Below are 12784 nucleotides of genomic sequence, written 5' to 3'. Positions count from 1 at the left end.
ATGTATTGTATAATATCTTCCCTTTCTATGTGTGTTTTCTCTCGGTTTTAGTGAATTTTGCCGGTATTCAAAATCGGCAGGCACAGGACTAGGCTAGGTCTGCTTGTGTTTTTTTTCGGCTGGTATTCTTATATTTTTCGATTATTCCAGATTGGTAGAAGATTCGCTATTGATAATCATGCCAAGAAATCGAGATCTATTGACATCGATCCAGTTTTCTTAAATTTTTTTCGCAATAATAAATCTAGCATGCCATCATAATTCTTGAGACTAAGGAATAACGGGTGGCGCGGCTAGCCTCGTCTAACCCCCGGAAAAAGTGGCCTATTAGTTTGCCCGCCACAACAAACCATCTGTCAACCCATCAATTGATACTTCTGAAACAACGACGAACGGTGCAGTGCGGGTGAGGAATTGACACAGTGGTGACTGGTGAAGTAAGAGTCAGCGACAGACCTACTTCGCGAAAGATATTGTGTACTTTGTAACCGCGATTGGACATACCAATCCGAACATTGAATCACGCTGGAAAAAAGGCTGAAACTGAGCTTGTCTGGCGACTCGGGCAGACACTCGTTTCCGATCTTTCCCCTTCACTCATCAAGAGAAGAGAAATAGAGGATCCTCACGACAGAGAGAGCTCCAGCGATTGGAACGCCGATGCCTCGCGACTAAGCAGGTGCATGCTCACTCGGACATCGAAAATAGTCTGACCGACTATCATTAAACCCCTCCAACTCGTAACAAACGCAAAAACAGAGAAGAGGCAAATCAATAAAATGGCTGTCAAACAAGCAACGCGCGTCTACAAAATGAAGAGGTTTTGGAACACAACCATGAAAAGATCCTTGGCATTAAACCCAGGGTCAACACCGAAGCAAGTGGTGTCACCCTCATCCTCATTCCCAAACAAAAACATAAAAGTCCTTTCTGAGAGAGACGCTCGAAAAGTGCGCCAGAACGCATTAAACCCGGCATCATCGCCGAAATCGAATACTCCGCCACCGCCGAAACCAGTTGATATCAAACAGACAAAAGAGTATCAGACTCTTTATAGACGGTGAGTTTTTTTCCCCCTCAAATATGAATATATGCGTAGATTTGTTTGCTTGGAGTTAAGGACTGATGTGTTATGTGGTTTGGTAGATGGGTGTCGACGATAGTTGCGTTGCCGATTTTGTTGTACACGTCCTGGGTGTTGTATGAGCGGAGTAAGTCCCTCATTTCATTTCTTTCGAAGTTATTTCTTCACATTTACGGGAGGGATATGTTTCGAGAATAGTAGCTAATATCACAATGTGTAGCATACGGATCAAAGACCCAGAAACATCTTGTCAAGGAGAGCCCGACAGCCCGACTACAGTCAAAAGAGCATGGAAAAGAAGAAGAATGATTTTTGGGACTAGTTTTGTAGTATTAGTGTGTACAAAAAGCATGCGTGTTATTTGAATCGATGAATTTCAGTCCATTGTAAGTTGTAAGTCATAATGATATTATAGTATTCTGCCCATGTCGAAGGCTGTTGACATTTTATACGTGACTCAATAATGATATCGAAGAATGCAATTTGCACCCTACGCTGTCATGACCAATGAAATGCATAACCCATAGTCCTCCTCGGAGATCATACGTCTAGCAGCTACCCCAATTGCCACCATTTCGCGCAAACTCCAACCCCTTGATCCAGTCGTTTCGTCGACATCTACCTAAAGAGTCGACTTTGCATCCGCCCAGCGGCACAACGCGGTCATTCACAAGCATTCGCACAAGAGGCTCGCCGTTGGTGCTATCTTGCCACGGATTGCTGCATTGCATCATCTCAATATATGCCCGTGAGCCAAAGGGCACTGTCCAGGATGACGAGTAGCCGTGTGTCTTGGCGACAGACTGCGCTTGATTCGTCGGTAGTTTGGTGGTGTAATTGTACAAGCCGAATGCGTAGTAGATGGATGTTATGGTGTTGTCGTGGCTGAAGTCGGCGTATAGCACCGCGTTGAGAGGGAATGTGGCCGGGTCGGAATCTAATGTATGGTTGACGCTGGTATAATCACTGACTGGAGACTGCATCATGCGAGCAATAACCTCATTTACAAACCCGACTCCCTGCGTCGGGCCCAAATGATTGCCGTCTCCATATCCATAGTATTTGCCAAGAGTGTTGTAGTAGTCGTAAGACTGCCATTCGGATCTAGTAAACAATTTGCATAGAGTGGACAGCTTATTTGTGTTGTTTTGTGCGACAGTTTCAAAAGGACAGAGATCCATAAGACGAGGAACGTCTTTTTTCTTCAGCTTTGCCCCAGGAAGCCCTTTCTTGATTTTTTTGAGGATAGATGGCGCAAAAACGTTGAGGAATTCCTTTTGCGCTGCCTGGGCCGAACTACCTTTGAATAAGGGACAGGTGCCCGCATCTAGAGTGTTGTTCCACTCTCTTCCCTCCGGTATGACTACATTGACGATAGGCGACTGTTGAGTCTTATTCGATCTCGAATCCAAGTCCTTCGCAGCTTGAAACCCTTTGTTGAAAAACTCTCCAGACGCAACAACACGATCCGAGCCTGCTGCACGGACAAACGGGACAGTATCTCTTGCAAGGTATTTGTAACGGTCATAAAACTTTCTCCCAGACTCGACCATCTGTTGCTGGCCATATGTGGTCAAGTCATTAGATCCTAGGTTGATATTGTAATCCTTCAAGACGGAAAAGGCGCCTTTATACGCAGTCGCTGTCTGATGAATCCTCCCAATAAGCTCTGCATACTTCTCCCCCTTGTGAGTGGTCGGATATCTGGCGCCATGTCGCGAGATAGTCTGCACAAATGTGATCTTACAGTTTGGAGGGACGGCGTTACTAATTCGAGATTCTCTCTCTAGGGAGAAGAAGGGCGAATACTGGCCCCAGAAGTGGGAAGTCTCAGGATAGCACTGGTAGCCTTTCCTACCGCTGCTGCAATCGTTGCTGAATATGACAGCATTTGGTATACTGGTTCCTTTGATATTAGAGACAAAGCCAGTTAAGGAGAGTTGTGCTAGGAGAGATGTGCATACGGGATTAGTAAACGGACTAACAGAATAAGTAACAGCAGCGACATGGAAAACAACGCCAGTCGTACTTTCAGTGATGATAGTAATGACTGCAAGGTGCTTTTCCAGCGCAGAGATCGCTTTCGAGAGGAGTCAACCAGAGGCGTGCCCTCCCCAGCATGATCATACGCCTCCTCGCCATATCGGCGATCTAAACGCTTGGCGTCCATGTCAGCCAGTATGCCGTCTACCAGAAAATATGTCGACTAGCTTTGACCCGACGTCCCACTTGCGGCGACAAGGTTCTGACTGACGCCCTACCTGCGCTTAGCAGCAAGATCACCACCAGACCCGCAGTGCATGCAACAGCACAGGCCACGCTGCGACAGGATAGACGGTAAATATAACGGCGTGAAGAATAGGCCCTCGAGATGGCCTTCTGAATTACTGAGGGAGTGCGAAAGGGAAGAGAGGAAGTGCAGTATTGTCAGGGTGGTTTCACGACTCCTTCCAACTTCCAGCGCACAGGGGCCAGGTGATTGGCTGGCAGACAGGGTGCCTGCTTCCTCCCCACGTGGCCGGTATTCCCCAAGGAGCCTCAGGCAGGGATATCAGGTGACCTTGCTTTCAAGTCCGTAGCCCTCGTAGCCCTAATAGCCCTCGTAGCCCTAATAGCCCTAATAGTCCTAAAGCCTAACAGAAGATAGAAGAACGATCATGGATGAATAATTATCAGTGCAATATTTCTATTCTTGTTGCTCTACATACCGCTCGCGCGGTGTGGTCCAGTGTATTCCTCAAATTCCCAGTCTCCAGTCCAGTCCAACCCAGACACCTCCCAAATCAATTCCTCAACAGACGCCATAGACTAGTAGTACATCAACTTAGTCGCTTCAAAACGATCGCTTCAACCCTTTCAAAATAACGAGTGAACAAGACCCTGTAAGGAAATCGCGTATCTTCCATAGATACGCTGTATCGACTGAAAAGAATGTACAAGTCAAACCGCAACGCCTTCAAATGCGGTAGGAAAAAGTATTAAACATATGCAAGAAAAATTATCAATCTAGAAGGAAGTATTAGAATCCGTCCATTTTCACTCATGGACGGCTCCAAGTGTTGACATAACCAATGTCTGCAGGTCTGTATTGGCCATGAGCCGACGCTCCACTTTCACCACTCGCTCCAGGACCCGAGGGCCAGGCACTTGAATAAGACCGATGCTGGCTAACTGTGGGCGATGCATAAGGTGAGTTTTGAGCAGATTGGGGCAAGGGCATCGGCAGTGATGGAGGCTGCGTCTGTAACGGAACCAGTGAAGGGCTGGCACCGGCGCTCTTTGACATGCGCTCCATTTTGATGGTGTTGCCTCCAGTCTGTCCCAGACCGGCACGGTAGTTGCGCGGAGATGCTGGACGAGGAGGGATCTGTCCTGAACCCACGTGGCGGCCAAGATTATCCCTGAAAAAGTCTCTTTCTGAGCGATAGAAGTCTCGCTGTTCCGTTACGGACTGCAGCTGCTCCATCAACTGTGAAATCCTCTGTTCAAGCACCGCCTCGTTCTTTTTGCGGTTGCGAAATCTTCGTGATGCATCGCTATTAGCCTTCCGTTTCTCGGCCTGGCTTCTCGATCCTGATTTGAGATCAATTGTCACAGGAATCATAGGGCCATTCTGGCTAAGCATCTCTGGCGGCCCTGGTAAAGACACCTGATCATCACCATACCGCGAGCTGCCCATCCGACTCGGTGTACGGCTCAGAGAGTCCATAGCAATCAACGGTGTCTGCGAGTCTAATTGGGTCTGTCCTGGCGGTTGTAGTAATCCAGGCGTCATCGATGGAGATGACTGTGCAAAAGAGCTATAAGTTGAATGGGGTGTGCTAGGACTCGACGCCTGGGAACTAGGGTTTGTCGTAGGCCCTCCACTCGGATGACGATTGTGGTGCAAGGTTGGAGTTGAATGTCTCGATGGGTTTATTCCGGGCAATGTCAGGTTTGGCGAGAGCCTCGCCTCTGTCGACACAGGGATATTCGCTGGAGTGTTGTAGACGCCAGTCGACAGCTCCTGCACAAAAGGCGACTCCGAGACGCTCACCTTCCCAGGAACGGCAACAGGCTTTCCACTAGTGGTAGCGTAACGCACAGAAGGTGAGATGGGTGTGATGATACGCCGAGGAGGGTTATGTGGTGAAACAGACGGCCTGTCCTGCTTGATATATTGAGCGTTTACTGTCGAGATAGGGGCCAAAGGCGAAGTGGAGGATTGTTTTTTGGGGGAAGAAGGCAAATTCAGGGGCACCTCGATGCTATTTTGGCGAGACTTGGTCTCCAACTCCCCGCCCTCGGTAGGGTTCAAAATGGAATGGACGCCAATCGATCGAGAGTGAAGCGATTCTGGACGAGGCTGGGATAAGGCTGTCTCGGGCCATGGGAAGGGCCTCTTAGAGCCAGCTGATTGCGTAGCTGAGTCGGTCAAAGATGTAGCTGCAGCTTGTCTCTCCGTCTGTGGCTGTCTCCTTGTCTTTTCACTCTCTCGTTCTTCTTCCTCACTCTTAATAGCCGTTCGGAACGAAGGATTTGGTGCTGATCGATTGTCAGACATAAGCAAATGACCTTCGTCTCTGGACCACGACTGCGGCCCAATACATGGCCGATCCTGTCCCCTCTCGAGGCGGCCGTGACCCTCTAGTCGACTCGGAGAGGGGAAGGCGTTTTGATTCGCAAGGAAGCCACCAATATGCCGATACTGATCGAGACCGTCCAAGGGCTTTGAGTGAGGGATGTGGCAAACGCTGATTCCTAATGCAGCCAGCTTGTCTGATTTAGAGTGGTCGGATGTCTCAGAATAGAAAAATAGTTGCAGACCTGAGGGCGTCGGGCCTCAAGCGCAGGCAGGCAGTTTCTCGGAAACGAAGGACTGCGAATTAATAGTTTTCGTCCAGTATGAGCCCGCAGGAGTCGAATGGAATAGTATAGTCTGGGGTGAGAAGACTAAATGAAGAAGGATAAGGGCTAAGTATATGTATGTAGGTACTGGGGGGTGTATGTGCTGGTCGTGGAATAAGCAAGTATATGTATTTGTGTATGCTGGCGCGGATAAGGTAAGTTATTCGTAGGTGCAAGTGGAAACTAGGAGCTTGGGGGAGCAGGGATTAATTATAAAATGATGCAACAGGATGTGAACGAACGGCAGATCACGTTTTGTCTTAGGTCATAGGTCCAAAAAAAAAATACAACCAGATCTAGTTCGACCAGCAGGAATTTATGATTTCAGCGGTGAGCATTGACTGGGCTCATTAAGATCGCCTTGACAGGCCGTAGTGAGTGAGCCAGGCTAGCCGCCCACTGCCCACTGCCTAGCGCCTAGTGCCTCCTACCTACCACGCTCTCGTACCTCTGTTGACCAGCATGGATTAGCGATGGGTGGATGGGGCCGGGGACTCGGGAAGAGCAGTCGGCTCGAGGCTAGCACGGTCATGGCGTAGCTGGCGTACTAGAGAGACCATCGCCTGGCATGGGCTAATTAACTAACAGCTATGGAGTCAGCAAGATTCACAAATACAGCGTGCGGCGTATGGGGGTATAGCTACGTACCGACTAGGTGACTAGGCATTGTGCTCTGGGTCGCCGGGGCCCCTATTGGTGACGTGCCACGGGTCGCGGCCATGGCTAACAGTCTTTGTTGGTCGTTCGTTGAAGAAATGTTTAGCATGTTTGGCATCGCTAGCTGCAGCCTGCTTAATTAGAGGAGTCGACCCCGTCGCATCACTTTGTTAGTCGCTAGCCCAAGCCCGCTTGACGCATGTGCAAGAGCGCGCCGTCGCCATGGTAAGGGAGCGCACCCGGTGCGGGCCGGGGCTGACGCCAATTCCACTCTCTTACCGCTGGGCCCCGTTAGCTAACAGCCTGACATGACTGATTAACTCGACGGTCAGCCATCCGCTTGGCTGAAAAATAGTTTCTACGGGCCTGCGCTTTGTGATATGGCCTATGGTTGGCGCGTTCGTTTGGTCTACCCAATACAAGTGCAAGCCACTGCTTGGTCGTGTTGGTGGAGTCGTTGAACGCATCTCTCATCATTTCATATCCACCTGGCTTTCCCTTTTCCCCCCAACTTAACTCCAGGGTTTCTCTTCCTCCCCCTCCCCCTTTACCCCCCAGCTCGGTTAGCTGTTAAGAAAGAGGCCCCAGAGAAAACCCAAAAAAGGAGCCTGTGGATCACAGATCCCATATTGGTATAAATGGAGCGAAACGCCGAAATCTAGTCTCCACCTCGCACCAAAAGTCGAAGCTACACATTTCCAGGCGGTCCAGCTCCAGTCGGACACGATCCGCTCGTTCCTGACTGCTTTCTTTGGGATGACAGCCGTTCATACTTAGGTTCATTCCTCGTCTCGGTCTCCAATAAAAATGTGCTTGTAAAAAGCATCCGCCAATCCTATCACGGCTCACGTCCGACCGCTCTCCTTTTTCTTTTTTCGTTCTTTGTTTTTCTCTCTTTTCTTTTCCTTTGCTTGTTCGTACAGCTAGACTTGCTTACCGTTGTTGCGGAACGGGCCTTGTATCTCGGGGAAATTGGAGGCGAATGTGGAAGCTACCCACTCACTAATATTGACTTCTTTACGTTGGGAGGATCAATCAATGACGTTGATGAGGGAGGTTCCCGTACAATTCCAAAACCATAGTGCCATCTTGTTGCTGTTGATTATCACGATCAAACAAGTTTAGTGAAAATTTCGATAGAAAGGCTTATTTAAGAGCGAACAGCGCGTAAAAATCCAATGGTAGTGGTCCTTGTAACTGTACGGGATGTGTTCCGGACAATGATAATTAATTTCGGCGTCATTATTCCTTAGTCCTTTGTTCCAGGTTGCCGAAGCTCATCGAATCGCCAATGCTTTGGAAAATGGAGCTGGCCCAGACTCGGTGACTAGCAGATGCCGAACTGCCCTACGAGTCAGTAGGAGACCCTATCACGACAACGAAGCAAGGTCAAAGGAGAGGTTTGAGCAGCAGCTGGCCAGGACGATTTTGTAATGTTGAGATCACAGAATGCATACTACTGATTACGCGCTGTCTGCAAGCCCCCACGGAAGACATGTTCTGGTTACTTTGCTGGTCAAACTGAGGTGTAAGAAGGTAAGAAGTCCTAGGTGGAAAATCATTCGATTCGATTCGTTGCGGTATGGTGGTTGGGCAGCAACACTTGAAGGAAAATAATAGACAGCAGGACAGGCGGTACAAGTGCTGTCGATACGTTGTCAGAATCCGGTTCGCTCTATCGCTATGACAAAACCACCTGCCTATGGTGTTCTCACTGAGACTGGCAGTCAAGAGAAAAGATGCCCTGGATCTGACCAAAACCCATTAGGCAAGGTCTGAGATGCTGCAAGCCGGTGGTCTCTACATAGTACAAACTTCAAAGCACCTGCATCGTGCATCGTGCATACACGCGAATGCGTCAGTGCATTGTCATGTGGGATACTTATCCTGAAACGAAAGTCATTGTTACCAACTTTCCTACCCATGCAGCAATGTCTGGCATGATCGTCGAACCCAGCTAATTACGTTTTCCATATTTTGGTCATTTTGAAAAAGAAACCTAGGTAAAGTACTATATTTGCCGCCTGATTCAGAAAACTTCACTGCGACTTGCGTTGAAGTTTCAACTAATTGACCTGCATGGAGAATTAAGGGCAATTAGTAATAATTTGCGGGCTCCTCTCGTCACAGTCATATTAGAGGAACGAGCGGCCTCAGCGCCAACAGTCGCACATAGTTGACGTAATCCGGGGCAGTACCCTAAAAGTTAAGCATGGGTACCGCTGATGCAGAGTCCAAGGCTGGGCCAATTGGGTGAAACGATTGAATGCTTCTTGATTCTCTTCAGTGGCAATATATACGAGTGTAAAGACGCAGACGATAGCTCGACAGCCATAATAGCGGGATGTGGGACCCGCTACTCGCTAAGACATGTGTGCTATTAGTTAGAGGCTGAGCAATAGGAGGTCGATGATCTAACTGAGCCTTTTGAAGGGTGGATGAGTGTTTGTTGGCCGAAACGTCGGCCTCATCCCTTGAGCAGACCCGAAGCAGCTCCCTTGAACCTTCGTGCCTGTCACGAGGACAGTGAACTTGTAAGGCCCCGAGGGCCCGGAGGAAGTACAGGACGTCCATGCTCAATCAAACAACTAGAGGAGTGGAACGTGGAGTCTATTTTGATTACACACGCCGCGGTGGGACTTCCATCGTGTTGGCGATCGGCGAATGGTTTTGTCGCGGCCCATGGATAGGTCACGGCCAATGGATAGGGCGAACATGTTCGTTCGTTCATGCTACATAGTAGTACATAGCCAGAAACCAATGCGCCGAATCACGATGCACTCTCATCCATCAGAGGACAGGTGCAGGTAGGAAGTAAGTTGCTGGGTCGTTGTGGTAGAACAGGAAAGTGTGCCTGGCAAGGGCGGCTGCAAACGCTGCAAATTGCAAAATATGCTTCGGCCGGCAGCAGGCTAGGCGCCTTAGGCAGGAACTAGCCTGTCTGGCAGGCTCCTTCCCAGTGTCCCGGGACCGTCTCCAGAGGCTAATCCTGCCCTCTCCCACAATACCACCGCCTCTTTCCTACATTTACTCCTGCTATGACTATTTCTGCTACTAGTCAACGTTGCAGATGACTGAAGAATGCAGCATTTCCGCCTTAGTCTGCATCAGCCATGATCGAGCCATTGCAGCTGGATCTGTTACCGCCACATCGCTTTGATCTGCTCAGCCTCCGACCGTGCCAGTTCAACCATTCAAGTGTCAACTTCATCCTCGTCACGCGAGCGTAAATACTAGCAATCACACAGATCACTTGGTGCTCCGGCAGAATGCTATTGATACCGCCCTCTCTCAGGGGGCGGGGCTAAGGCGGCTCGTCATTCTTCAGGATTCCACCAGCGGAAATTGAGATTCTGAATCCAACACACTGGGAGACTTGACGGGACGCCATGTCAGCAGAGTGTAAGAGTCATGACAATACTGAATAATAAGTTACGGACTAACAATGACCACGATTATCGGCAGAATCGCCAGTTCCACATCGTCATGAATAACAGTTGGTTGGGTTTCGCCAAGATCCACCCTGTAAGTGGCACCGTGGCTGCTGCCAGTGCCGCTGCACCCTGCACGACAGCTGCACGTCGATGATCTTGACTCGACTCCGTTACGGACGGGGACGGCTGTCAGCTTTTCACCGTATAGCCCTGAATCAAGTACGGGTTTCCAATAGAGACTAGTTAATGTACTAGACGCCGTAACCGTTTCTGTATCTGGACTTTGACAGCATCGTTCCTATCCGTCAAGGTGCATCCCACTCAGTTTCTTCCGTCTCCAGGTGATGAACCTAAGTGTCAATCTATGATTGACCCACCGCCATCTGCGTGTCACATCAACGAATAACTGCCAATGTAGGGAGTTATCTGAAGCGTTGTTATAGCCTATGGATGGGTCTGCCATTTATTGGAACAACCCGCAGCCATTCCCTCTCGGAACGTGATAATTACGGAGTACATGCAACCGAATCGAAAAATATGGTGATTTTTCCTTTAACAGGCTAACAGCAGTAGGTTAACAGCTGGGTTGGTATTGCTAAGGCGCTTTTAGCGGACGATATCCATGAAGCCAGACTCTATGTAGTAGTAGTACGACGGAATCGAAAATTAGCGTCGCGCTTACCTAGCATGGATATTGGCAAGTCGTCTCTCAGGGCTTGCACGATTAACTAGTGTCGCCCCAAGAGCGAAAGACGACTTCCAAAGTTTTGCCTCCGCTATTCGGACTGTGCTGCACAGGTGACGGTTGCTAAGACTCTTGTTTTAGCTTTCCTTCGGGACTAGCTTTCCTTCGGGACGGAAAAAGCAAAGAAAGGTGAGAAACAAAAAGGAAACCACAACAAAAGGCAAAATAGGTGGACTAGGCTGATGGCATGTTCCAATAGGATTACTCGATAATCAGATCATTATCAAACGTGGGCCCGCTAAATGTAAAATAGCTTATCCCCGTACACCATCTGTCTAACGATTTATGATACGAACAGAGCACAAGTGGAGCGAATAATGCAAATCCCTCTTTTCCCGTATTCTTCAGTGCCCCATCCACATCAATGATAAGAAATTGTCAATAAATTATGTCACCATGGACGAAATGGAGTTCTAGGTTTGCCCTGCACTCCTACATCCAATTTATACACTTTTCCACTCCACCTAACCGACTCTGGGTACGCAAGTGGCTCTTTTTCCAACGCAGTGGTAACGATTAGTTCGGTGCCCACAAACTCGGGGCATGTTATGAACCTAGTCGGGAAGGAGATCTCTCCTGTAACCTCGCCTTGGGAGTTGACTCGAAGAATACGACTGCCCCTCCAGATAGCGACCCATAGACAACCTTCCACGTCCATGGCAAATCCATCGGGTTCACCGATGCTAGCATCCAGCGTGAAGAAGTCGCGGCGATTGGATATGGCCCCCGTCTGAGCATCGTAGTCATAGGCATAAATCTTCCCTCTAGGTGAGTCGGTCAAATACATGACATCGTCGGTAGCGTTCCACCCTATGCCGTTCGGGCAGATCATCTGATTCACCATGACATGCACGCTCAGGTCGGGATCCAATCGATACAAGGTTCCTTGGTCCTCTACTTTAACCACCCTGTGGTCATTGCAAGAACCCGCCCAGAAACGGCCATGGCTGTCAACGGCACCGTCGTTGAACCGCATTCTACCTCACCGGTTATTCGCCTGTCACACAAAAGTAAGGGGTTTTTCTTTTTTTTTAATCTACCTATATGATGCCTCCGAGTCATTATAGACACGGTTGACGTAAGTCAGTGAGCCGGACTGTCGGTCAAGAGTCGCAAACCCATGTTTAGCTGCAACAAGAATTTTAGGATTATCCGCCGAACCGTCGGCGACATCTGTAGTCACTCTGACAAGGATCTGAAGTCAGAGCCACCCATCTCTAAGCATTCACAGCAAGCTTACCCAATAGGGGAATTGACTGAAACCACTCTCAGGGATTCAGGTCCTTTGGCAAGGTCAAGGAAGTAGGCCTTTTCATGGTCAATGTCGATAAAGCGAAGCTCATTGCGGGCCGGCGTATAGTAAGGACCTTCAAGCAAACCACCGCGTATATCCAGGTATGGCTATTCTAATCAGCGAGGCGGTGTCATTATTGCGAAGAAGCAGTACCTCAGTAACGGTCCATTTCTGGAGATTAGCGCCGGAGCTTGGCACAGCCATGATATGATCTAATTTTCAATGGTATCTTCTTTTTAATGGGTTCAATTGTTTCACGAAGCAACTCGCCGAGCAGTCAACAGCAGCAATCAACTGGCTCTTCACGGCGACCGGTGGTTATTGAACAAATTTTCAAACAAATAGGCCGTGACATGACTGTCGCACAAAACCAGAAAACTGGACGTGGGATGTAAATTAACCACGGAGGCTTCCCCGAGTGGGGGTTACCCGCCATTTCGTCTATCATGTTTCTCAACACGTACAAATCGAAGCTATATCTAGCACTATTTACTAAGTATTTTAATTGAGTCTGGTGTTCTATATGTATGGAAGCGATTAAGCAGGGGGCAAACAGCTCGGAAAGAAACTGAGTACTGCACAAGCTGCACACTGCAGCATACAATTACTGTGTGATGTGTACAAGATTTGGTGACATCTACGAGTCCCCTTCAATCCTCAATGTGCGCCATTTTCAGTTTTAT

General features: G+C 48.8%; 4 protein-coding genes across 4 annotated transcripts; 1 reads left to right on the top strand and 3 right to left on the bottom strand.

Moving 5' to 3' along the window:
* Positions 1 to 779: 779 nt before the first annotated feature.
* Positions 780 to 1393, top strand: BGW36DRAFT_356862 (uncharacterized protein; the record flags this gene model as incomplete). The annotated part of the gene is made up of 3 exons (XM_046213820.1): positions 780 to 1060; positions 1147 to 1211; positions 1305 to 1393. The coding sequence occupies 3 exons, from the start codon at positions 780 to 782 to the stop codon at positions 1391 to 1393; spliced, it is 435 nt and encodes a 144-aa protein (XP_046073901.1).
* Positions 1394 to 1632: 239 nt separating this feature from the next.
* BGW36DRAFT_425027 (phytase) lies at positions 1633 to 3254 on the bottom strand (the record flags this gene model as incomplete). Its single annotated transcript, XM_046220054.1, has 2 exons — positions 1633 to 2983; positions 3049 to 3254. The coding sequence occupies 2 exons, from the start codon at positions 3252 to 3254 to the stop codon at positions 1633 to 1635; spliced, it is 1557 nt and encodes a 518-aa protein (XP_046073900.1).
* Positions 3255 to 3753: 499 nt separating this feature from the next.
* On the bottom strand, positions 3754 to 5109 carry BGW36DRAFT_373621 (uncharacterized protein). The gene has a single exon (XM_046215598.1). It carries the CDS (start codon positions 4857 to 4859, stop codon positions 4125 to 4127), a length of 735 nt encoding a protein of 244 aa, XP_046073899.1. The 5' UTR covers positions 4860 to 5109; the 3' UTR covers positions 3754 to 4124.
* A 6089-nt stretch (positions 5110 to 11198) lies between these two features.
* Positions 11199 to 12305, bottom strand: BGW36DRAFT_291447 (putative calcium homeostasis protein Regucalcin; the record flags this gene model as incomplete). Its single annotated transcript, XM_046210838.1, has 4 exons — positions 11199 to 11784; positions 11848 to 11991; positions 12048 to 12208; positions 12255 to 12305. 4 exons carry the CDS (start codon positions 12303 to 12305, stop codon positions 11199 to 11201), a joined length of 942 nt encoding a protein of 313 aa, XP_046073898.1.
* Between the last annotated feature and the right edge of the window lie 479 nt (positions 12306 to 12784).

The sequence above is a fragment of the Talaromyces proteolyticus genome (assembly GCF_021365285.1).
Source record: "Talaromyces proteolyticus strain PMI_201 chromosome Unknown BGW36scaffold_4, whole genome shotgun sequence".
NCBI classification, from domain to species: domain Eukaryota; kingdom Fungi; phylum Ascomycota; class Eurotiomycetes; order Eurotiales; family Trichocomaceae; genus Talaromyces; species Talaromyces proteolyticus.
Note: the sequence above shows the minus strand (reverse complement) of the source record. Positions and strands in the feature narration are given on the sequence as shown.

What these genes read in the sequence shown, in the direction of transcription:
- BGW36DRAFT_373621 (XM_046215598.1), bottom strand. Translation starts at nt 4,859, where the DNA reads ATGACGCCTGGATTACTACAACCGCCAGGACAGACCCAATTAGACTCG.